Source organism: Budorcas taxicolor, chromosome 19 (assembly GCF_023091745.1).
Source record: "Budorcas taxicolor isolate Tak-1 chromosome 19, Takin1.1, whole genome shotgun sequence".
NCBI lineage: Eukaryota > Metazoa > Chordata > Mammalia > Artiodactyla > Bovidae > Budorcas > Budorcas taxicolor.
Genome location: NC_068928.1, coordinates 41,247,645 through 41,274,106, shown reverse-complemented (window position 1 = coordinate 41,274,106; position 26,462 = coordinate 41,247,645). Strand labels below are relative to the sequence as shown.

Here is a 26,462-nt window from a genome sequence, read left to right as displayed (position 1 = left end):
CTGATAAGGAACAGAGGATTTATGAGAAACAGCATGTAGGAATCCTCCTGTCAAACATTCCCTGACATCCCTCCCCTCCTCCGACCCTACCCCTCTAGGTCATCACAGAGTGCCAAGCTGGGCTCCCTGTGTTATATAGCAGCTTCTCTCCAGCTATCATTTTATACAAAGTAATGTATATATGTCAATGCTACTGTCTCCGTTCTTCCCACTCTTTCTTTCCCCTGTGTCCACAAGTATATTTTCTATATATGTGCCTCCATTCTTTTCTGCAAATAGGTTCATTAATACATTTTTCTGGATTTCATATATATGTGTTAATATATGATAATTGTTTTTCTCTTTCTGACTTACTTTGCACTATAAAACAGGTTCTAGGTTCATCCACTTCACTAGAACTGACTCAAATTCATTCTTTTTTATGGCTAATTGCTCTGGGTCTTCTGCTGCACATGAGCTTTCTCTAGTTTTGGCGAGTGGGGGCTACTCTCTAGTTTTGGAGCATGGGCTTCTCATTGCCATGGCTTCAGTAGTTGCTGAGCACAGGCTCTAGGGCACGGGCTCAGTAGTTGTGGCGCATGGACTTAGTTACTCCGAGGCATGTGGAATCTTCCATTGTTGTAGTTCAGACACTAAGTCGTGTCCAACACTATGCAATCCCATGAACTGAAGCACACTAAGCTTCCCTACCCTTCACTATTTCCTGGAGTTTGCTCAAACTCATGTCCATCGAGTCAGTGATGTATCAGGATTAAACCCATGTCACCTGCATTGGCAGGCAGATTCTTAACCACTGGGCTAGCAAGGAAGTCTCTTCTTATTTTTAATTTTTGTAAAGTTCATTTTACCTATTTTTTCTTTTGCTATCTGTGCTTTTGGTTTCATCGCCGAGAAATCGTTGCCAAATCCAATGTCATGAAGATTTTCTCTTTATGTTTTCTTCTAAGAGTTCTATTGATTTAGTTCTTATGTTTAGGTCTATGATCCATTTTGCAAAAGACATCACTGGATTTTGATACAGAGTGCATTGAATCTGTAGGTTGCTTTGGGCAATGATATCTTTGTAACAACATTAAATCTTCCAATCCATAAATATGGAATGTCTTTCCAGTTTCATTGTGGTTGCTGTTCAGTTGCTAAGTCATGTCTGACTCTTTGTGACCCCATGGACTGAGCACCCAGGCCTCTCTGTCCTTCATTATCTCCTGGAGTTTGCTCAGACTCATGTCCATTGAGTCGGTGATGCCATCCAACCTTCTCATCCTCTGTTGTCCCCTTCTCCTCCCACCCTCAGTCTTTCCCAGAATTAGGGTCTTTTCCAATGAATCGGCTCTTCTCATCAGGTGGCCAAATAATGGAGCTTCAGTTTCAGCATCAGTCCTTACAATGAATATTCAGGACTGATTCTCTTCAGGATTGACTGGTTTGATCTCTTTGCTGTTCAGAGTACTCTCAACAGTTCTCCAGCACCACAATTTGAAAGCATCAAATGTTTGTCACTCAGTCTTTTTTATGATCCAAATGACTATAAATGATTTTATAGTCATTTTTCATGACTACTGGAAAAACCATAACTTTGACTATAGGGACCTTTGTTGGCAAAGTGATGTCTCTGCTTTTTTATTTTCTTCATTAAAAAAATAATTTATTTTAATTGGAGGCTAATTACTTTACCATATTGTGGTGGTTTTTTTTTGCCATACATTGACATGAATCAGTCATGGGTGTACATGTGTCTCACCATCCTGAACTCCCTTCTCACCTCCCTCCCCAACCCATCCCTCTGGGTTGTCCCAGAGCATTAGCTTTGGGTGCCCTGCTTCATGTACCAAATTTGCACTGGTCATCTATTTTACATATGGTAATCTACATGTTTCAATGCTATTCTCTCATATTGTCCCACCCTCACCTTCTCCCACATAGTCTAAAAGTCTGTTCTTTACATCTGAGTCTTTTTGCTGTCTTGTACATAGGGTCATCATTACCATCTTTCTAAATTCCACATATATGTGTTAATATACTGTATTGGTATTTCTCTTTCTGGCTTACTTCACTCTGTATAATAGGCTCCAGTTTCATCCACCTCATTAGAACTGACTCAAATGCATTCTTTTTTTATAGCTGAGTAATATTCCATTGTGTATATGTACCACAGCTTCCTTATCCATTCATCTGCTGATGGACAACTAGATTGCTTCCATGTCCTAGTTATTGTAAACAGTGCTGCAATGAACATTGGGGTACATGTGTCTCTTTGAATTCTGGTGTCCTCGGTGTATATGTCCAGCAGTGGGATTGCTGGGTCATAAGGCAGTTCTATTTCCATTTTTTTTAAGGAATCTCCACACTTCTCCATAGTGGCTGTACTAGCTTGCATTCCCACCAACAGTGTAAGAGGGTTCCCTTTTCTCCACGCCCTCTCCAGCATTTATTGCTTGTGGACTTTTGGATCACAGCCATTCTGACTGGTGTGAAATGGTACCTCATTGTGGTCTTGATTTGCATTTCTCTGATAATGAGTGATGTTGAGCATATTTCATGCATTTGTTAGCCATCTGTATGTCTTTGGAGAAATGTCTGTTTAGTTCTTTGGCCCATTTTTTGATTGGGTCATTTATTTTTCTGGCATTGAGCTGCATGAGTTGCTTGTATATTTTGGAGGTTAATCTTTTGTCATTTGCTTAATTTGCTATTATTTTCTCTCATTCTGAAGGCTAACTTTTCATCTTGCTTATAGTTTCCTTCATTGTGCAAAAGGATGTCTCTGCTTTTTAATACACTGTCTAGGTTTGTCATAGCTTTTCTTCCAAGGACCTAGCGTCTTTTGACTTCGTGGCTGCAGTCACCATTCATAGTGATTTTGGAGCCCAAGAAAATAAAATCTGCCACTGTTTCCACTTTTCCTCCAGAAGTGATGGGACTTGATGCCATGATCTTAATTTTTTGAATGTTCAGTTTTAAGCCAGCTTTTTCACTTTCCTCTTTCATCCTCATCAAGAGGCTCTTTAGTTCCTCTTTGCTTTCTGCTATTAGAGTGGTATCATCTGTATATCTGAAGTTATTGACATTTCTGCCAGTAATTTGATTCCAGTTTGTGATTAATCCAGCCTGGCATTTTCCATGATATACTCTGCATATAAATTAAATAAGCAGGGTGACAATATAGGGCTTTGACGTACTCCTTTCCCAATTTTGAACCAGTTCATTGTTCCATGTCTGGTTCTAACTGTTGCTTCTTGGAAAGTCTTCTTTAATTTCTTTTGGCAATGTTTTGCAGTTTTCAGTATATCGGTCTTTTGCCTCCTTGGTTATGCTTATTCCTGAGTGTTTTATTCCTTGTGATGCTATTGGAAATGTAATTTTCTTCATAATTTCTTTTTTAAATTGCTTATTGCTAGTGTTTAGAAATGCAGCTCCATACCTTGATTTTAGACCCATGTCAGAATTCTGATTTATAGAACTTTACAATAATACATTGTATTGTTTTAAGTCACTAGATTTGAGGTCATTTATGAGAGCAGGTATAGGAAACAAATATAGCTTGCATCTATTGAATATCAACTACAAGTTAGGTAAAATACTAGGAACTTAATTAATCTTTGTAAGTGCTGCAAATTAAATTCATTGTAGAGATGAGGAAACTGAGCCTTAGAAATATGGTCCAAATCATAGTTACTCATTAGCAGTTATGGGATTTGAACCAAGTTCTGTCTATAGATATCCATAAGATACTACTATAAACTGTGAGAATAATTTAAAAATTGGAGCAGATTGACACATTCAGGTCAGTGCATGCTCAGTCATGTGTGACTCTTTGTGACCCCATGAACTGTAGCCAGTCTCCTCCGTCCATGGAATTTTCCAGGCAAGAATACTGGAGTGGGTTGCCACTTCCTACTCCAGGGGATCTTCCTGACCCAGGGATCGAACCAGCATCTCTTGCATCCCCTGTATTTGCTGGCAGATTCTTTACCACTGCACCATCCAAGTCACTGACATGTTTCAAAGTTGTCTTCTACACACAAATTCCAACTGATTTTTGGCAAATCTATTTAGGAAATGGCTTTCCAGTCAGTTATGAGCCACATTCATAAAGAAAAATTTTTTATTATCTAATTTCTTTGTCTACCTGATTCACAAGATTTCCTTTTGAATGAATTTCAAAAAATCAAACCCATTAACAAATTACAAAGTTTGCATAAAAAAACTGGGTATTAGAAGGATATGTGGAAGTGAAAATGTTAGTTGCTCAGTTGTCTCTTTGTGACCACATGGGGTGTAGCTCGCCAAGCTCCTCTATCCATGGAGTTCTCCAGGCAAGAATACTGGAGTGGGTAGCCATTCCCTTCTCTAGGGGATCTTCCCAACCCAGAAATCAAACCTGTGTCTCCTGCATTGCAGGCAGATTTTCTGAGCCACCAGGGAAGCCCCTTAGAAGGATACAGACATTGTCAAAACAGAAAGGTCTAAACATGCTCTGAGCCGAGCGTATCAACAGAATAAAGGATAAATTCTGGCCAGAGACAAAGCTTTTTGGATCTGTAAACTCTGCCTTTTTTTTTTTTTTTTAAAATCTATATCTTTGTAGCTACTCCTTAATTTTATAAATAAATGTCCTACAGTCCCTTAAATATTTCCACGTGGCTTTTAAATTGCTTATAGGTGCTCATCACCAAACACACACACCAGGATGTGGTTCTCAACTTGACTGTGCTTTGGAATAACCGAGAGCACTTAAAAATATGCCGAGGCTTGAGTCGGCCCTCAGAGAATCTGATTTAATTGGTCTGGGATGTAGCCTGGCCACTGGGAATTTTTGATGCTATGTATACAGTTCTAATAAGCCAATTTGCCAGGTTGCCAGAGTCTGGGTTTTAGTTCTAATTTATCTTGTCATCAGCTCTGTGTCCTTGGACAAATATGTAGTCTCTCTGAGCCTCAATTTTTCGAAAGGAGGTAACACTCTCTTCTCTATTACCTTTGTATATCTACCAAGATGATCATGGAAGACCATGTTTATGGAAAGACTTTGCAAACCAGATATTTTTATTATGATTATTAATCATTTTGAAGGATAAAAAACAATGGTCTTCTTTTTTCTTTGTTTCATGCCCGACGTTAGAACTTATATATCATCCTGTTCTTTTATGCCACTGTTTCTTTCTTCAAATCCCCCAGCCAGCTCTGCAGCAGGAGTACATGCTCTGCTAAGCATTACCTCATACTCTTTGACTCCAGAGCCACCTTCTGTTGGGGCCCAGTTCCTTGGCAGCTGTACATAAATGCTCCTGATGACCTGTTTTACTGGCTCCTGGTTGTCCTGGTCTGAACTCCTAGCCAAATGGACATACCATTCTCACACTTTGATTTTTCCCCAGGCGTACATTCTGGATACTTTTGCTGATTCTTTTTATTTCTGTTTCCCTCTTATTTTATATTTGCTTTGGGATAGAGGTAAGGCACTTTCCCCCCACTTCGTATCTGATGTGAAAGTCATGGTTTCAGTTCTCTTTGGGGTCTGAGGCTGCTGTCAGGAAGATTAGGGCTGTCTAGGAGTGCTCAGCATTTTCCTTTATACAAGCCCATCACAGTACTTCCAGGATTCATGCCTCATCACGAGCTTGTAGGACTGCCGCTTTTTGACCCCTAGTTTACTGAGGAGCAAAGCAGTATGCGGTAAGTCTCGGTATGTCTTCCTGTCTGTACTCAGAACTGGCCTCAGAATTCATGATCTTGTCTCTGTGTTTTCTCCTAGTTCTTGTGCTTTGACACATCTTGACCTCTAAACAGTGTCTCATCTCTATTTACAACGAGGTACATTGGGCTGGGCAAACTTGAGTCTACATACTTGTGTCAAACAAGATAAATCTCTCCCTAATATCTTAGATTCTTCGTCTCTGTTAATCAATAACAGTAATAGAATCCAAACACCCAGTGTTTTGAGTGAGGATGGAATACTATGTGTGAGGTGTCCTAGAAGACTATCAGACTAGATATTGCTATTCATTTCCAGCCTACATCACTATCTGGTCCTCAGTTTTCTCCTTTGTAAGTTCAGGCCTTTCTGGCTTCAGATTCTTTGATTCTAGAAAACAGAACTTACTTCTGAGGTGAACGTTTATAGGGTAAGGCAGATAGACTTTCTCCCAGATTCTAAATTGCCTAGGTCATGCCATTGTGCATTTTCATTTGCTTAGATGTTAAGAAAAGGCAATCTGATTTTCAATCTGGACAGATCAACCAATTGTGCAAAAGGATATAAATTTCTCTTGGGAAAGAGTAAATGAGCGTAACTTGGTTATTTACCAAGTTCAGGAAGGTACTATAGAGCATAGCGGGATATAAGAACTGCTTGAGCAGAGAGGCCTTTGGAGGACTGATGAGGTAAAGGGAGTGGGGAAGAAGGCCCCAGGGGCCCAGAAACAAAAACTATAAAGAGAGGGATGATAAATGGAAATGAATCTAAGGTTTCTTTCCTCACAAAACCAGAGAAGCTTCTGTGCCAAATGTTCACACTGTGTTTAGGTATTTAGGCTCGGGAGTTAGACATCTGAATAGTTCAAATCCCTGCCCTGCTACTTACAGACTTTGTCTTAGGAAAATTCTGAGCCTTTCTCATTCTGTTACCTTATCTGTAAAATAGGAATAATTTTATAGGTCAGTCTTACTGGGTTGTTGGGATGATGAAATGAGAAATGTGCCATAGCACTTAGCACCAGTTTGGCACGTAATAAGTAAATTCGTGTGAGTGTGTGTGTGTGTGTGTGTTTGTGTGTGTTTGTGTGTGTGTGTGTTTGTGTGTGTGTATATGTAAGAGTTGTGTCCGACTCTTTGCAACTCCATGGACTGTAGCCCACAAGGCTCCTCTGTCTATGGAATTTTCCAGGCAAGAATACTGGAGTGGGTTGCCATCTCCTAATCCAGGAGCTCTTCTGACCTGGGGATTGAACCTTCATCTCCTGCATTGGCAAGTGGATTCTATACTACTGCACCACCTGGGAAGCTCTAAGTATTCATGAAATGGTAGCATCATCGTTACCATCGTCATTATCAGGGGCAGCAGTAACACTATCATTATTTTATGAATGCTCACAGAGAGCTGTAAGGCTGGAGGATTCCCAGAGGATGAGAAGAGCCTATTTCAATGCAAACACCAAAAGGAGGCTTGTTGGCAATATCGCCCTATGTGGAGAACTCTTCCTCCTCAAGAGTCCCCCCAAGTGAGACAAACAAACCTAGAAGATGAGGAAGTTAGCAGAGAAAGTAGGGACAATAGACCATCTGTCAGTTTCCTAACCTAGTCACTAAATTAATGCTCATATTTGCATTTTTGTTGATTAACTCATGAATATAGTTCTGCGCCTCTACTATTTGCAAGATAAGTAAGGTTTGATAACCATTGGGTTGGCTTGGACAACCTGCCCAGGTGTCTGCTCAACAAAATTGAATGTTCACAAAATTCTTCACCTGAGCCACTTGAGCCAATAGTAGGAAGGAAGAAGGTTACAGAAGTAACTATCACCACCCCCACTCATATTCACACACAACATCTTACTTACCTTTCACAATGAACCCATGAGGTGGGCAGCATTATCATTACTTCAAATTAAGAGATGAAGAAAACAAGAGTCAAAAAAGGGATCCACTTCTCTGAGCTCATGATGTCAGGAAGGATGTGCACCCAGGTCATTTAGCTTCAAATGCGGTCCTTTCTGCTCTTCAACACTGCTTTTAAAATCTGGATACATTCTTTTAAAGTGTCTTATATTGTGTTCCCTGGTGGCTCAGAGGTTAAAGTGTCTGCCTCCAATGCGGGAGACCTGGATTCAGTCCCTGGGTCAGGATGATCCCCTGGAGAAGGAAATGGTAACCCACTCCAGTATTCTTGCCTGGAGAATCCCATGGATGGAGAAGCTTGTTAGGCTACAGTCCACAGGGTCGCAAAGAGACGGACACAACTGAGTGACTTCACTTTCACTTTTCATGTTGTGTTCCACGAATAATCTCTTGGGATTTCTTTCTGAACCATGATTTTGTTCCTGTATGGAACAAAGGACAGCCAGAGAGGGACAGGGAATAGAAGGTGATCTGGGGAAGGCTAATTTGTTAATATTTGTTACTTGGCAATAAGGGAGAATCCTTAGGGCTGGGAAGGGGTCAAAGGGTATCTGAACCCGGAGCTGATGCAGAGCTGTGTCCTCATCAGGGTGGTGCCCTCTTCTTAGGGATGAGAGTCAACCTCATTCTCATGGGCTCTGACTGTCTGAGAGCATCTCAGGCTGGAAAAGTCATATCTCTAGGGGTATTAAATGTGCTCAAAGGAGTAAGTCTAATAGCAAGGAAGAGAAATTTGAAGAGGCTTTGAGATAAGGTTGCTATGGATACAAAGATACCTCTGAGTGCCTGATTCTGGTTTTACTTTCTTGTTGACTCTGAAGTAGTCTGCTTTGTATTTATGCTTCAACACTGACCCTTGAATTCTTTTTTTTTTTTTTTTTCCAAGGAAAAGTTTTTGGGTAATTTATTATGTTCAGTTCAGTTCAGTCACTCATGTCTGACCCTTTGCGACCCCATGAACCGCAGCACATCAGGCCTCCCTGTCCATCACCAACTCCCGGAGTCCACCCAAACCCATGTCCGTTTAGTTGGTGATGCCATCCAACCGTCTCATCCTCTGTCGTCCCCTTCTCCTCCTGCCCTCAATCTTTCCCAGGATCAGGGTCTTTTCAAATGAGTCAGCTCTTCGCATCAGGTGGCCAAAGTTTTGGAGTTTCAGCTTCAACATTAGTCCTTCCAATGAACACCCAGGACTGATCTCCTTCAGGATGGACTGGTTGGATTTCCTTGCAGTCCAAGGGACTCTCAAGAGTCTTCTCCAACACCACAGTTCAAAAGCATCAATTCTTCGGCACTCAGCTTTCTTTATAGTCCAACTCTCACATCCATACATGACCACTGGAAAAACCATAGCCTTGACTAGATGGACCTTTGTTGTCAAAGTAATGTCTCTGCTTTTAATATGCTGTCTAGGTTGCTGACCCTTGAATTCTCACTCTGTGGACTATTTCCATCATAATTTTTCTTCTAGGTATTTTTTTTCTCATTCTCACTTTTAGGGAGATTATGGCTTCAGTGCAGGTTGGTTGACGTTTTTAGTAAAGGGCCAGATAGGTTTTGCAGTCTGAATGGTATTTGTTGCAACTACTCAACTTTCATGTAGTACAAAGGCAGCCATAGACAACACCTAAATGAAAAGGCCTGGCTGTGTCCCAACAAAACTTGATTTACAAAAAAGAGGCTGCAGGCTGAACTGTGGGCTGTAGTCTGCAGCTCTAGTGCCATTCCCATCTGTCCAGAGGTTTCATTTTCTAACCATGAACACTCAGTTATTTTCTTTATTTAAAATAATTTAATTTATTTATTTTTGGCTGCGCTGGGTGTTTGTTACTGTGTGTGAGCTTTCTCTACTTGTGGCGGAGCACAGGCTCTAGGCGTGCAGGCTTCGGTAGTTGTTGCGGTGCACAGACTCAGTAGTTATGGTGCAAGGGTTTAGCTGCTCCAGGACACGTGGGATCTTCCCTGACCGGGAATGAAATTCATGCCCCCTGCATTGGCAGGAGGATTCTTAACAACTGAACCACCAGGGAGGTCCCCTATTTCTTTCTTTTTTAGAAATTTTATTGAAGTACAGTTGACATACAATGTTGTGTGAGTTTCAGGTGTATAGCTGAGTGATTCAGTTACACATACACATATATGTATTCTTTCTCAGTAGCTCAGATGGTAAAGAATCCTGGTAATGCAGGAGACCTGGGTTTGATCCCTGGGTCAGGAAGATCCCCTGCTGAGGGGAATGGCAACCTACTCCAGTGTTCTTCCCTGGAGAACTCCATGGACAGAGGAGCCTGGCGGGCTGCAGTCCATGGGGTTGCAAAGAGTTGGACATGATTGAGCGACTTAGCACAACACACAGCACATTCTGTTTCAGCTTCTTTCCCGTATGGATTATTATGGAGTACGGAGTAGAGTTCTCTGTGCTTTACAGGAGGTTCTTCTTGGTTATCTATGTTACATACAATGCTCAATTATTTTTAGTCTCTCTGGGTATTGACAAATTCCCTAAGCCCCAATAAATACTCTCCCTGAGTAAGGCTCAGAATCCTCATAGTTAATACAGGACAGGCTTCTGCTCTAAGGATGAGTTGAATTGAACAGTGAAGCATGGGTAGACTTGAGAGAAGCTGGCTGGCCATTGAAAAGACTATTCACTCCACACGCTCTTTCCAAGGAGTCCAATGGCAGAAATTCATGAGCAAGGAGTTCCTGATTCTTAAGCAACTCCACGCGTGTCTCTGGCTGTCCTCTCTGAGTAATGGGGAGAGCCACTTGGGGCCATGATGATTCTACCTCCTTTGAAGCCATCTGATGAAACTCTGATATCACCAGCCATGAGCACCCTGGAGGAGCCTGTTATGACACAAGCTGAATGGAATAATTTTATGAGTTGAGGGAGGACTCTTGGGAGGCACCTAAGTAGCGTATTTTGGAGAGAAAAATTAGCCAAAGCATTAGGAAAGGAAACTATGCGGAGTGCCAAGACCCCACCCACCATTAAGGGTATAAAAGGACCACGGAGAAAGGAGAGACTCAGACCTCATCCACTTCCACCTCCATCAGTTCACCTGCCCTTCCATCACCTCTCCCAGCACCATGCCTTACAGCTGCTGCCTGCCCACCTTGAGCTACCGTTCCAGCTGCTCCTCCCGGCCCTGTGTGCCCCACAGCTGCCATGGCACCACCCTGCCAGGGGCCTGCAACATCCCCGCCAGCGTGGGCAGCTGCAACTGGTTCTGCGAGGGCTCCTTCAACGGCAACGAGAAGGAGACCATGCAGTTCCTGAACGACCGGCTGGCCAGCTACCTGGAGAAGGTGCGGCAGCTGGAGCGGGAGAACGCGGAGCTGGAGAGCCGCATCCGCGAGCGCAGCCAGCAGCAGGAGCCCCTCTTGTGCCCCAACTACCAGTCCTACTTCCGGACCATCGAGGAGCTCCAGCAGAAGGTGAGGGGCTGGGCTGCGAGGGGGCACAGCAGCAGCTTCCTGTCTTTGAGCAATAAAATATTCTCAAGTGCAAATGGTCCTCACCATGGAATCTTGTTTCCAGATCCTGTTCGCCAAGTCGGAGAACTCCAGGCTGGTGATACAGATTGACAATGCCAAGCTAGCCTCTGATGACTTCAGGACCAAGTACGTTGAAATTTTGGGGCCAGGTGACCTCCAAGGGCCCTGTGTGGGCCTAACATTGCCTGGAAGAGAAGAGAAAGCCATTTCTCCCTTTTTATTTCTCCTGGCATTTTTTTCTTTTTTAAGGCTGGCTAGGTAAAACCACTGGCAAACAGAGATCCAGACTCATGTGCGATTTGAGCTTCAGTTTATATCACTCTTTCCGAAAGGCCTTCAACCCCCAAACTCAGACACTGTAATGAATTGTTCTTGGTGAAGTTGATTGATTGGGTGGTATATAAACCAACAAAATTGACAGGAGAGAAAGTCCACCTCATGAGTCCCCGGAGTGCTTTCTGGTGTTGGGGTGAGTCCAAGGCTTCTCCATCCTGTTTATGTAGATCTTGAAGAAAGCATGGATGCAAAGAGGCAGAAAATTGTCAGCACAAAGAGAGCTAGGCCAATCCCATGAACACAAGACATGGGGCAGGGAGCGGGGCTTCTGCCTGGCTCATTCTCCCACTCGGTGCTGTGCGTGCAGGTACGAGACGGAGCGTTCCTTGCGGCAGCTGGTGGAGTCAGACATAAACAGCCTGCGTAGGATCCTGGACGAGCTGACCCTGTGCAAGTCCGACCTGGAGGCCCAGGTGGAGTCCCTGAAGGAGGAGCTGCTCTGCCTCAAGAAGAACCATGAGGAGGTGAGAGGAAAAGAAACCATAGGCTTCAGGGATAAGCCTTTAGCATTGGGAGTCAGGAGGCGACTGCTGTTAGACCTGGGCTGGGACTCTTCTCTGAGGAACTCAAGGTCATCCGGGAACGGTGATGCTATCTCCATAGAGAGCAGGGGTGAGGTGAGCTGTGAGGAGTGGATGGTGTTGGAGATGCTGGGAAAGGACATATTCATTGAGGTCTCCTCTCTGCTGGTCCTGAATTTGGTGGTAGAGATAGAGGTAAGGTAAGGTAAGGTAAGGTAAGGTAAGGTAAGGTAAGGTAAAGTCGCTCGGTCGTGTCCGACTCTTTGCAACCCCATGGGCTGTAGCCTATCAGGCTCCTCTGTCCATGGGATTTTCCAGGCAATAGTACTGGAGTGGATTGCCATTTCCTTCCCCAGGGGATCTTCCCGACCCTGGGATCGAACCCGGGTCTCCCACATTGTAGATAGATGCTTAACCGTCTGAGCCACCAGGGAAGTCCGGTGGGGAGAGAAAAAGAACTAACACGCTCTCTAGTCTTAAGGCTGTGGAAATGATCATGTAGAAACACAGTGCATCATACAGGTAGAGGGAAATAAGTATTATATGAAGTATAAATATAAAATAGCTGCTATCATGACATCATTATTTCCTTGCTATTATTCACCCTACTAGAAAACATAATCACTGAATTCCACAATTGTGTGTTTCTAGCTAAGTACTCCAAATGGAGAAAATAACACATTTTCTTTTCCTGGTGTGCCTCTGTGTTTACAATGGAAAGCTCTGTCACATTTCATCCTTAGTGGATGTCACCTTTGTTCCTTGTGGGTTCAATGTCTTACAAAGCGCTTGTCACATGACTTTTACACTGATATTCTCTCCTGTCTGATATTGCACTGATATTTAGCTTTTGCACTGATATTCTCTCCTGCCACTGCTCCATGGGAACACATGTTGCTCATGTGAAATTCTGGGAAGGAATTGGAAATACCCATTGTGGGGGAGCGTGTCCCACCTGCAATGAGGTTGACTGTGATCCTGAGTGGGCATCTTGGATGGTCAGGGAGATAGTTGGACCTCAAGAAAGTTTTAAATTCTGATTCTGATCTTATTCTACCATTTTAAGCTGAGGCACTTGGTGATGACTCACTGCTTTTAAAAACAGTAAAAACACATTTTTGCTACATGTATTCCGGGATAGGCATGTAGAGTGGGAAATTTAGATTTATCTTCTGCTTGCCACACTTGCCCAATGGGTATTTTATTACAGAAGCTTTTGTTATATAGAGACAATCTTTATATGTATATGTTGTGTGAGCTTCAGGCTCTGGAAACAATTTGATCTGCCTGAAGGGAGATTGGGAAGTCTTCTCAGAGGGAAATCAGAGGAAAGAGGAGGATTTCAGCCCTTTGGTCTAAGGGAAGAGACTGAGCAAAGACCCAGACGTGGCAGAGCACAGCGTACCTGGGAGTATGGCTGGGAAAGCAGTATCTACGGGGATGTAATGGGAAAGAGGTAGGAAGGACCTGCATGTGTGAATGAGTTTGGACTTAGGCTTACAGGAAAGGTGAGCTTGTTTCAGTGTTGGGGGATGGGAATGGATGTGATGCCTATTTGTGTTTATTCCTACACCCTATCTGTGTCAGTTTGGGGGAATGATCAGAATATTCCTTTCAGTGCATTTTGGGCAGCATTGTGCTCACTTCCCTGCAGCAGAAAGATTGCAGATCCATTTCTGTGGGTTCATTTCTTCTCCTTCCTCCCTCAGGAAGCCAACTCACTGCGAAGCCAGCTGGGAGATCGCCTCAATGTGGAGGTGGATGCCGCCCCCACTGTGGACCTCAACCGTGTGCTCAATGAGACCAGGGCTCAGTATGAGGCCTTGGTGGAGACCAACCGCAGGGATGTGGAGGAATGGTACATCAGGCAGGTGAGCATCTCGGCACATGGCCTTTCAGGACCCTCAGACCCTTGGGCCCTTCAGGCAGGGCCTGATCCTGTCTTCTGCCCTTTGGTGTTTCAGACTGAGGAGCTGAACAAGCAGGTGGTGTCCAGCTCAGAGCAGCTGCAGTCCTACCAGGCGGAGATCATTGAGCTGAGACGCACGGTCAATGCCCTGGAGGTGGAGCTTCAGGCCCAGCACAACCTGGTGGGTATTGATGAGACTCCTGGTGAGGAGGTGAGGTTGGGGAGTCAAGGGCACTGGGATGCCCTCCAGACCACCCTCTCCTGAACTCTTGGAGCTGGTGACTTGTTTGGAAGCAATGGAGAAGCCCCTGAAGGAGCAGCTCTGTGACCTTCCTTCCCCTGCCCCCTGACAGAGAGACTCCCTGGAGAACACCCTGACGGAGACGGAGGCTCGCTACAGCTCCCAGCTGTCCCAGGTGCAGAGCCTGATCGTCAGCGTGGAGTCACAGCTGGCGGAGATCAGGAGTGACCTGGAGCGGCAGAACCAGGAGTACCAGGTGCTGCTGGACGTGAGGGCCCGGCTGGAGAGTGAGATCAACACATACCGGGGGCTGCTGGACAGCGAGGACTGCAAGTGAGTAGGGAGAGAAGGGATCCTGGGGAAATGTGTGGTGGGTCTACAAGACACTGGGCATGCCCATGTTGGCCATGTTTTCAATTCATCAAAGAGCACACATTCATGGAGTGTCTTCTTTGTGATGGTTAGGCAAATGTGAAAGGTCAAAGGTGAAAGGCATTCATTCCCTGCCTCTGGGAGCTAACAGTGGAGGGGTGGTGGTAGAAACTGTTACAATAGCAACTGTTGGGTAATGGAGACTATGTTGAGTTCTGTGAGATCTCAAGAGCATTAGATAACAGTTGTCCCCCTCTGCACATGGCAGAGAGGGAGAGAGATCTGGTAACAATCAAAGTTGATTGCAACTAACTTCAACCTCTGAGAATTCAGATGTATCTCGTAAAGAACCTTAGCACTCTTGCCGCTCCTCTCCCTAACCCATTCTAAACCTCTGTGTTCTCCCAGGCTCCCCAGCAACCCATGTGCCACCACCAATGCTAGTAGCAACTTCTGTAGGTCCTCCTCTCAAAATCGTTGCTGTTAATTAAAAAACCTGCCTCCTCTTTGAAGATGACAGTGAAGCCTAGAACAAGCCCAGGAAAGGTCCCCAGGTTCTGCCTTGGCTGGAGCTCAGTTACCATTTAGATACCTTGTCAAGCCAGCTCTGAAATTTCTACACATGGAAATGCTCTCCACGAGCCAAGACACACCTCATCTGCTTCCGAGGTCTGGAAAACTCCCTCCTGCTGAAGGTTGAGTCTCTGTCTCTGAAGATGGTCCAGCAATCGGAGCTCCAGGTTTTACTTTAGGGTGTTTCCTCTAGGTATGGTGTTTCCTGCTTTCCTAGCTTCTTTGATATTCTCTGGAATGTAAGAAGGCTACTTCATTTACTTCCCAATAAACTTTATTTCTCTGGCATAGTAAATGTGTTTCTCATCCATATGCATGCATTGTAAAGTACTTGTTATGGCTGTTTCATAAAAATAACCCTTCATTAGGAGGATGAAATGAGTCCAGTGACTGTCCTAGTCATATGCTCCACTGGTAAATACAGAGGGAGGGAGAAGGCTGTCCTCCTGAGAGGCTCCCACCCAGGAAGACCATGAAGAAAAACTGGCTTTTAAAACTCATGCTTTTTTTTTTTTTTTCTTTTCTGGCCATGGCTGCAATTGTAAGCATCCTCCCCAAACCTTACACCCATCTCCCACTCTCATCCCCATCACTCTGGAATTCTCTGTTTACATTTCTCCCTAACTGTGAGCACTAGCCCCTGTAGAGACTGTTTGAGAGGCGCTCTCCTCTCCTCTCAGCCTCTTGGCTGGCACTAGTGTAGCTGCCTACTGTTTCCTTAGAATGTACCTTCAATGATTTTCATCACCCCGCACATTCTGGGTCCTCTTGTTAGATCTCTGTTTTCTCTCTGTCTTCTGATTAGCCTGTCTTCCTCGTTCTGTCTCAAGTGGAGGAAATGCCTGGATTTGAGTCTGCTTTTCTCCTTTTACATCTCTGCTCAGGAGAACTTGTACCTGTATGCTGACAACTCCAAAATCTTGCACCTCAGCTTGAGTTCCAAGTCTTCACACATAGGACAGTTTCACTTGGTATCAAGCCATCACATCACATTTAGTTGGACAAAAACTTGTCTTTGCCAAACTGGTCCATCTTGTTACCCACTTGTTATACTCAACATTTGTAATCTAAGGACCCTTTAATGCAAACAGGTGTATCTCTTTACCTCCCTCTCTTCAAAGTTATTCTTTCCACTAGCTCTTTGCTCATATCTGGAATGTTCTTCCATAACCTTGTTATCATTTCATTGCCTATCATTTCAAGAAAGGCCAATGTTCATTAAGTTTCCCTACAACAAACATGAATCCTACCCCACCCTCACTTGCCTCATCTCTGAATATTCAACATTTCAATTCTATTGGCCACTATCTCAATGATTCATTCATTTTGATGCTGATTAACATAGCCCCAAATAACCATCTGTTGTGTAGTACTATGTGTGGTACTGAGGACACAGAAATAAGTGAACCCTAATCCTAGACCACAGTGTGTTTGTAGTCTAGAGTGGATAAGACAGAGAGACAAGCATCAAACAGACAAACGTAAGTGTGGCTCCATAGTTCAAAAAGATACCTGCGTGCCAATGGATACTGCAGCACTATTTTTCAATAGCAAACTAAATATCCATCAACAGAGGAATGGATAAATAAGATGTGTTGCATATGTGCAATGGAATATTACTCAGTCACAAAAATGATAGAAACTGTGTCATTTGCAGAGATATGGGCAGACCAAGAGAATGTCATTCAGAGTGAAGTAAGTCAGGAAGTGAAAAACAAATATCATATATTAGCATTTATATGTGGAATATAGAAAAATGGTATAGATTAACTTTTTTGCAAAGTAGAAATAAAGACAGAGACATAGAGAACAAATGTATGGATACCAAAGGGGGAAGGGGTGGTGTGATGAATTGGGATCAACATATATACACTGTTGTTGCTAAGTCGTTTCAGTTTTGTCCAACTCCGTGTGACCCCATAGACAGCAGCCCACCAGGCTCCCCCATCCCTGGGATTCTCCAGGCAAGAACACTGGAGTGGGTTGTCATTTCCTTCTCCAATGCATGAAAGTGAAAAGTGAAAGTGAAGTTGCTCAGTTGTGTCAGACTCTTAGTGACCTCATGGACTACAGCCTACCAGGCTCCTCCATCCATGGGATTTTCCAGGCAAGAGTACTAGAGTGGGGTGCCATTGCCTTCTCCACATATATACACTGCTGCTGCTGCTGCTGCTGCTAAGTCGCATCAGTCGTGTCCAACTCTGTGTGACCCCATAGACGGCAGCCCACCAGGCTCCCCCATCCCTGGGATTCTCCAGGCAAGAACACTGGAGTGGGTTGCCATTTCCTTCTCCAATGCATGAAAGTGAAAATTGAAAGTGAAGTTGCCCAGTCGTGTTCAACTCTTACTGACCCCATGGACTGCAGCCCACCAGGCTCCTCCATCCATGGGATTTTCCAGGCAAGAGTACTGGAGTGGGGTGCCATTACTATATATAAAACAGATAACTAATGAGAACCTACTATATAGCATAGGGAACTCTACTCAGTACTCAGTGGTGACCTAAATAAGAAGGGAATCCAAGGAAGAGGGGCTATATGCATACATGTGGCCGATTCATTTTGCCTTACAGCAGAAGCTGACACAATCTTGTAAAGCAACATTGTTGCTTTACAACAATTTTATTGTTGTACAATAAAATCTCTTAAAAACGTGGCTCAAGAAAGGTGTAAATAAAAATGATGAATTTCCAAGGTGTGAGAGTGTTAAGAAGAGACTCCAAGAAGAAAGTAGCACTCAAAGCTTTGAAAACCCAAGCATTGTCCATATAAATTTCACCTGCCTGCATCACTGATTGTAGGTCCTTCAAGAGAGAGTATCTTCACCTAATTGAAGCCTAGTGGAGCACTGTAAGTAGAATAAATAATGAACAGTAACACTAATGAGGGTTCATGAGAAGGTTATTAAGACTTTATATACTTCCCATAGTTGCAACTTCAATCAACTATTACTGTAGGATATCAGCATAATTCTGAAATAGAGTTTGATGGGATATGGTTAGACAGATGAATGTGTGCAACTCTAAGAGGAGGGAAAGTTTTTTAAGCATGAACTTTGCCTGGTAGGGAGATGAGAGAACCTGAGGTGTGTTTAGAGCCTGACATACCAATTTCTATCCTGGGGCAGAAGATGATACTGCAAATTAGTTAGGGAGGGCCATATCTAGCAGCGCTTTGAGTGGTTACCTGTAAGATTTGCTATTAAGGAAGATTGACATAGGATCTATAGGGCAGCTGTGTATAGGATGGATTGTAATGGGTCCTAGAAGATTGTGAAAAAAGAAGGAAGATCAATTGGGAGGCTGGTGAGAGAAAACGAGAACTGAGATGGTTGGTGGTGGTGGGGAGTAATGGGGCAAGTGGTGGGGTGGATTTCAGAGGCACATGGAAGCCGATTGGAGGTAGAGAAACAATGGAGAAAAAAGCCAAGAAACAGTACTGATTGACTCTCTGGTATGGTCAACACGAATAAAATTTCTGAGGCTTAGAAAATGAAGTAACAGTGGTTCTCCAGGAGAGAGAGCTGGAAAAGGAGGGCTAGATTTGGGAGAGATGTCAGAGAGTTATCTAAATAAAGATGATAATAGAGCTGTGGGAGTTGTTTAGACTGTCAAGGAGAAGATCTCGGAGTAGGAAAGAACCTTGGGGATCATTGTAGAGGATGACAGAACAGGCCTGGAGCTCTCCAAAGTCCTTGACCTGAGGTTTGCCTTGGTTTAGCTGAGTCTCTGAGGAGAGGGAGGCTACAGGCCATGGGGTCACAAGAGTCGGACACGACATAGCAACAAAACCACCACTGAGGAGACAGATGATATCTGGTTACAAGCAGTTGGAGAGGGAGGTGGGGATGCAGCTGAAGAAGCACAGAATTCTAAAGTAGTCAGTTTCAACAAGGGCATGATCAATAGCATCCAGGGCAAGGAATACGAGTATTCAGACAAATCTACTGGGTACAGTAACAGGGAGATCACTGGTGGCTATATGGAGAGATGGTTGGACTCTGGTGAAGGAGTCATATTTCAAGGCTCTTTCACATCTGTCTCAGATCACCAACTCCACAGTGAACTTAATGCAAGGATTCAACTCAGCGCATTCGTAGTAAACATGAATTTTGCCTTGCTTTTTTCTCTGTGCTCTTCGATAAGTGTTTTAGCATCTGCTCTTCCGTTTGACGGCTTCCCTGGTGTCTCAGGTAGTGAAGAATCTGCCTGCAATGTGGAAGCCCTGGGTTCAATCCCTGGGTTGTAAAGATCCCCTGGAGAAGGGAATGGCTATCCACTGATAGTCCATGGGGTCACAAACAGTCAGACACGACTGAGCAACTTTGACTTCTTTCTGAGGTGCAGAGCAGTCACATAATCAGGCTTTCATTTCTTTTCTGAGTGGGCCCTGAATCCAGCTCACCCAGAAAATTAAAACCATTGAGATTACATTGCCCTGGATTGTCTCACGTTTTTTTAACTCCTTTATTTTAGACTGGTAGAGTTAAAAACATAGGGAATAATTTTGCATTTTTCTAACTTGGCTTGTCTCTTAGAACCTCCCTGGACTCCATTCCTATTGAGAATCCAGGACTGAGTGTAAGAGAAATAATGCATGCTCTGGAGAGGCTTTGTGGAGTGGTCCCTGAATTCTCTCTGAAGTGTCTATATCTCTCTTTGCTCAGCTCATTTTGCTCCTGAGGTGACTCATCCTTCAGGTCCTCTGCTACTTGTCCCTCAATAGAAATCCTGTGTGAGTATCTTCTCAGAGCCAAATCTGCTGGCTTAGTTCCTGTATCACCATCACAATTTCTCTTCTCAATGCAGTGAGGCTGGATAATTAGTAAAATGGCAACAGTTGCCTTTATGGAACAGCCTGTGGAAGCCTTCTATCCTGTTCTTATGCTGCTGCTGCTAAGTTGCTTTAGTCATGTCTAACTCTGTGTGAACCCGTAGACGGCAGCCCACCAGGCTCCACCATCCTTGGGACTCTCCAGGCAAGAACACTGGAGTGGGTTGCCACTTCCTTCTCTAATGCGTGAAAGTGAAAAGTGAAAGGGAAGTCGCTCAGTCGTGTCTGACTCTTAGCGACCCCATGGACTGCAGCCCACCAGGCTCCTCCGTCCGTGGGATTTTCCAGGCAAGAGTACTGGAGTGGGGTGCCATCGCCTTCTCCGTCCTGTTCTTGTAAGCCCCTCTAATTTGGGCTGGCTTGGGTGGGCTGGTGTTGTTATTGGGCAGTGTTTCTGATTTTCTTATCACTACTTCATCACTCTTTGGCATAAGTCGGTCCCCCTGATCTGTGTGCACCCAGTGATTACACTGTTCATGGGGTTCTCAAGGCAAGAATACTGAAGTGGCTTGCCATTCCCTTCTCCAGTGGACCACGCTCTGTCAGACCTCTCCACCATGACCCGCCTGTCTTGGGTTGCCCCGCAGGCATGGCTTGGTTTCATTGAGTTAGACAAGGCTGTGGTCCTAGTGTGATTAGATTGACTAGTTTTCTGTGAGTATGGTTTCAGTGTGTCTGCCCTCTGATGCCCTCTTGCAACACCTACCATCTTGGGTTTCTCTTACCTTGGGCGTGGGGTATCTCTTCACGGCTGCTCCAGCAAAGGACAGCCGCTGCTCCTTACCTTGGACGAGGGGTATATATGCCAGCAAATTTGGAAAACTCAGCAGTGGCCACAGGACTGGAAAAGGTCAGTTTTCATTCCAATCCCAAAGAAAGGCAATGCCAAAGAATGCTCAAACTACCGCACAATTGCACTCATCTCATATGCTAGTAAAGTAATGCTCAAAATTCTCCAAGCCAGGCTTCAGCAATATGTGAACAGTGAACTCCCTGATGTTCAAGCTGGTTTTAGAAAAGGCAGAGGAACCAGAGATCAAATTGCCAACATCCACTGGATCATGGAAAAAGCAAGAAAGTTCCAGAAAAACATCTATTTCTGCTTTATTGACTATGCCAAAGCCTTTGAATGTGTGGATCACAATAAACTGTAGAAAATTCTGAAAGAGATGGGAATACCAGACCACCTAACCTGCCTCTTGGGAAATCTGTATGCAGGTCAGGAAGCAACAGTTAGAACTGGACATGGAACAACAGACTGGTTCCAAATAGGAAAAGGAATACGTCAAGGCTGTATATTGTCACCCTGCTTATTTAACTTATATGCAGAGTACATCATGAGAAATCCTGGACTGGAAGAAACACAAGCTGGAATCAAGGTTGCCAGGAGAAATATCAATAACCTCAGATATGCAGATGACACCACCCTTATGGCAGAAAGTGAAGAGGAGCTAAAAAGCCTCTTGATGAAAGTGAAAGAGGAGAGTGAAAAAGTTGGCTTAAAGCTCAACATTCAGAAAATGAAGATCATGGCATCCAGTCCCATCACTTCATGGGAAATAGATGGGGAAACAGTGGAAACAGTGTCAGACTTTATTTTGGGGGGGCTGCAAAATCACTGCAGATGGTGATTGCAGCCATGAAATTAACAGACGCTTACTCCTTGGAAGAAAAGTTATGACCAACCTAGATAGTATATTCAAAAGCAGAGACATTACTTTGCCGACTAAGGTCTGTCTAGTCAAGGCTATGGCTTTTCCTGTGGTCATGTATGGATGTGAGAGTTGGACTGTGAAGAAGGCTGAGTGCCGAAGAATTGATGCTTTTGAACTGTGGTGTTGGAGAAGACTCTTGAGAGTCCCTTGGACTCCAAGGAGATCCAACCAGTCCATTCTGAAGGAGATCAACCCTGGGATTTCTTTGGAAGGAATGATGCTAAAGCTGAAGCTCCAGTACTTTGGCCACCTCATGAGAAGAGTTGACTCATTGGAAAAGACTCTGATGCTGGGAGGGATTGGGGGCAGGAGGAGAAGGGGACGACCGAGGATGAGATGGCTGGATGGCATCACAGACTCGATGGATGTGAGTCTGAGTGAACTCCGGGAGTTGGTGATGGACAGGGAGGCCTGGCGTGCTGCGATTCATGGGGTCGCAAAGAGTCGGACACGACTGAGCAACTGAACTGAACTGAACTGAGTGATTCCACTCCTGGCCTCTCCTTGCTATGTGTAAACATTAAAATTAGGTAATTTATTTTAATTGGGGAATAATTACTTTAAAATGTTTGTGGGTTAGTCACTCCATTGAGTCCAACTCTTTGTGACCCATGGTCTGTAGCGCACCAGGCTCCTCTGTCTATGGGGTTCTCCAGGAGAGAATACTGGAGTAGGCTGCCATTTCTGTCTCCAGAGGATCTTTCTGGCCCAGGAATTTAACCCGGGTCTCCCGCATTGCAGGCAGACTCTTTACTGGCTGAGTCACGAGGGGAAGCCCTTTACTTTAAAATATTGTGGTGGTTTTTGCCATACATCAGCATGAATTGGCCATAGGAATACATGTGTCCCCTCCCTTCTGTACCTCTCCCCCCCACTTCCCTTCCCACCCTATCCCTCTTGGTCAGTAAGTGGGTCAATGTTACTTCACATCTCCCACAGATTATGTTTTACATTTCTGGTGGTGAGAACTTCAGGTGCAGTACCTGGCCATCAGGGGAGAAGGTTTTGGGAAGGAGGAGAGAGGCTTCTGATGCCTTTAAAGTCCTGCCAAAGGGAGGATGCCTCAGCACATCTGCCCTGCCTCTACTCCATGGTTAAGAGATTGTGTGTGATCTCACCCATAGAAATAGCCTTGGCTTCCATAATAAATAGTATCCTTCAACCTCAACTGCAATTTGCTCACATCTGGAGACAAGAAGCCTTACCATGGCGTCTGCCACAATTACATGAGCAGGTGTAAAACCTTTCTGTTTGTTAGCAGTTGATTTGCTCATCATATTAATTGAAGGATCATTGACTAGAGACAAGGCCATTACTAACATAAAGGTAAGAATTCACAGAACACAGTAAGTGGGATAAAAAAAAGGCAATTGCCTTCCAGAATTTCTGGGAAGTGAATGAAAACTTGGCTGTTTTCTATTTTTCTTGTTTAATTTTTTTAAAATTTTATTATTATTATTATTTTTTACTTTACAATACTGTATTGGTTTTGCCATATATCAACATGAATCTGCCATGGGTGTACATAAGTTCCCACTCCTGAACCCCCCTCCCACCTCCCTCCCCATACCATCCCTCTGGGTTATCCCAGTGCACCAACCCCAAGCATCCTGTATTCTGCATCGAACCTAGACTGGTGATTCATTTCTTATATTATACATGTTTCAGTGCCATTCTCCCAAATCCTCCCATCCTCTCCCTCTCCCACAGAGTCCTCTTAACCATCATCTAATGACCACGTAGTGATCATAGTTACTTCTATGCAAGATGTGGGATGGTTTCTTTTTATAAACATCATCCACTTTTGAAGATACAGGATACTTACTTCTGGATTATTCCATCCTAACTGAGATGAAAGCTACAGTAATTGTTATAGGGATCCCCATGGACATATTTACCAGTCTACAACACACTATTCCTTAAAAAATGCTGTTGTATCTTTTGAAGCTTGGGGTATTGAAGAAGGGGAGAAAGAGAAAAGCTAATGAATTCAGCTATTCCATGATGGCTCAGAGATAAAGAATTCGCCTGCAATGCAGAAGACTTGGGCTTGATCCCTGAGTCAGGAAGATCCCCTGGAGAAGGAAATGGCAGCCCACTCCAGTATCCTTGCCTGAAAAATCCCATGGATGGAGGAGCCTGGAGGGCTATAGTTCATAGGGTTGCAAAAGAATTGGACAAGGCTGAGTGACTAAATAACAACAAAACAACAAGTTGGCTTTACGTTATCAGATCTCGTCCAGGAATGCTTCAGTCAATTTGGTAGCAATTTTGAACTAACACACCTGTTCCACATCTCCCTAAAGGTAGAGATTCAGGCAGGAGGAGCAGATTGTGGATTGTGAATGTGGGCAAGGATATAATTACCTTCAAAATGAAACCACTAGGCGGCATTTCAGGGGGCTCCAAAGAGCTCTGGTCCTTAATGTCTTAGCCCAGAAAGAATTCAGCAAGAAGCAAACTGATAGATAAGAAGTGATTTATTAGAATAGGATACTTGTAAGGCTCATGAGTGGGTGGACGAGAGGGTACTGCCCCGAGAACTTAGAGAGCTACCATTTTATAATCAGAGGAAAAAGTGAAGAGGGGGAAAAGACCACTTTCTTCCTCATTCTTGAGTAGACGTCGTGCTTCCATCATCAGCTCCTCCTCCAAGTTGGGTTGGGGCGTTTTCTTGTCTGTACATGGTCAAGCCAGAAGTGTCATGGCACAGTGGAAGAATTATTTCAGGTTTCAGTATGATGAGGATCTTTACTTTGAAATGTCACTTTTCCATAATTTTTTTTATCTGTGTAGAGAGCATATCCTAGGAGTCATTAACTCACTGAGCTCACTGGGCAGAATGTGGGTCTCGTGACACCATTGTTTTGTTGTTTTGGGTCATGTCTCACGCTTCTGCTGCACGATTTTTTTGTTGCTAAGCATGCCTGCTGTTTTATGGTTAAGCAAACCTGCTTTTTTGAGTAATCATTAACTTACAGGGTCTTCTACACTCTTTCTTTACTTATAATTCTCTAGTGGGATGAACTATATAATTACCTATTTTGTCCCTATCAAAAACATACCTTCTGGAAGAATACAAGTTTATTCCCATGCTGCTGTCTTTTATGAATACATAGTTGAAGTTCCACATAATTTTATAGTCACAATGTATAACTGACTCACTGAAGATGCTATTAAGTTTGGTTTTTATCCAACTCACTGGACTGGGCCCCCAAATAAGCACACTCTCTTAGAGATAAAGACTTGCTTTCAGTGAGGGTAACAAAAAGAAAGAGCCTAGTGAGAGCAAGTTAGAAGAAGAGGTGATCGGAGTAAGGCTATATGGGAGGAATTAGCATGTAGCTACTAAAAGGAACTTTAGCTACTAAAGGTAGCTACTTTAAGGAGTATTTTTCATATCTTGAGCACTGATAGATTGAACATAAAATCCTCATGTTTCATATCTCCATCTGGAATGGCAAAAGGGTAGAATATGTTTGCCAAAATGTACAGATGGTCTTGAAATGCCAATAAAGCATGTAATTTAAATCTAAGTGGGGCAAAATGTTTACTTAACAAAAACCAGTCCTATTTAGGGGCTTCCCAGGTGGCACCAGTGGTAAAGAACCTACCTGCAATGCAAGAGTGCTGGTTCAGTCCCTGGGTTGGGAAGATCCCCTGGAGAAGGAAATGGCAACGCACTCCAGCATTCTTGCCTAGGAAATCCCACAGACAGAGAAGCACGGCGGACTGCAGTCTATGGGTGACAAAGAGTCGAACATGACTGGGCACGCATGTATTAGTCCTATTTAAGTCATTCTCTAGTGCCTCCTTTGAGCAGGCCTTTATCTTAAAAGACTTTTGTGTGCAAATTGATCAAGTACTTTGGTTCAGAGGATGAAGAATGTCACATATCTTATGTTGCAGTCAACAAGACATCAGACTTTGCAGCCACCCCCTGAGGGGATTCAGGATGGAGAAAAACAGGATACTGCCCCAAAATGTTGTTTAGTTTCTCTCAGTTGTGTCTGACTCTTTGTGACCCTATGGACTGTAGCATGCCAGGCTTGCCTGTCCTTCACTATCTCCCAGAGTTTGATCAAACTCATGTCCATTGAGTTGATGGTGCCATCCAACCATCCCATTCTCTGTCGCCCCCTTCTCCTCCTGCCCTCAGTCTTTCCTAGCATCAGAGTCTTTTCCAGTGAATTGGCTCTTTGAATCAGGTGGCCAAAGTATTGGAACTTCAGCTTCAGCATCAGTCCTTCTAATGAGTATTCAGGGTTGAGTTCCTTTAGGATTGACTGGTTTGATCTCCTTGCTGTCCAAGGAGCTCTCAAAAGTTGTCTCCAGCAGCACAGTTCGAAAGCATCAATTCTTCAGATAGCTGAGGTGCATAGCAAAGGAATGATTTCATCGTGCGCAGACTCTTACATCTTCCCATACGTAGAAAAGTGCTAAATTCATTCACTTGAGATATTTGGTTTTCTTTAATTAACAATTATCCTTTGATATTCTGGTTACCTGGTTTTTATTGCAAAACTCTCATACATTCTGGATCCTCCCTTACCCCTTTGAAGCAGTCTCTCAGAGCTCTCTGAGAGGCTGTCTTCTGCGCTTAAGCCCTCAGGAAGTCCACTGGATAAAACAGAATTCTCAGCTGAAAAAAAAAAGAAAGCATGTAACTTAATGTGATGACTTTTTAGAGTCACGTCCTTTGGAAGGGCTTCCCAGGTGGCGCTAGTGGTAAAGAACCCACCTACCAATGCAGATGTAAGAGATTTGAATTTGACCCTAGGTCAGGAAGATCCCCTGGAGGAGGGCATGACAACACACTCCAGTATTCTTGCTTGAAGAATCCT

General features: G+C 43.9%; 1 protein-coding gene across 1 annotated transcript; it reads left to right on the top strand.

Annotated features, from left to right (window-relative positions):
• Positions 1–10,668: 10,668 nt before the first annotated feature.
• LOC128064369 (keratin, type I microfibrillar, 47.6 kDa-like) lies at positions 10,669–14,984 on the top strand. Its single transcript, XM_052657024.1, has 7 exons — positions 10,669–11,058; positions 11,162–11,244; positions 11,762–11,918; positions 13,685–13,846; positions 13,940–14,065; positions 14,238–14,458; positions 14,906–14,984. The coding sequence occupies exons 1-7, from the start codon at positions 10,711–10,713 to the stop codon at positions 14,982–14,984; spliced, it is 1,176 nt and encodes a 391-aa protein (XP_052512984.1). The 5' UTR covers positions 10,669–10,710.
• Positions 14,985–26,462: the final 11,478 nt, after the last annotated feature.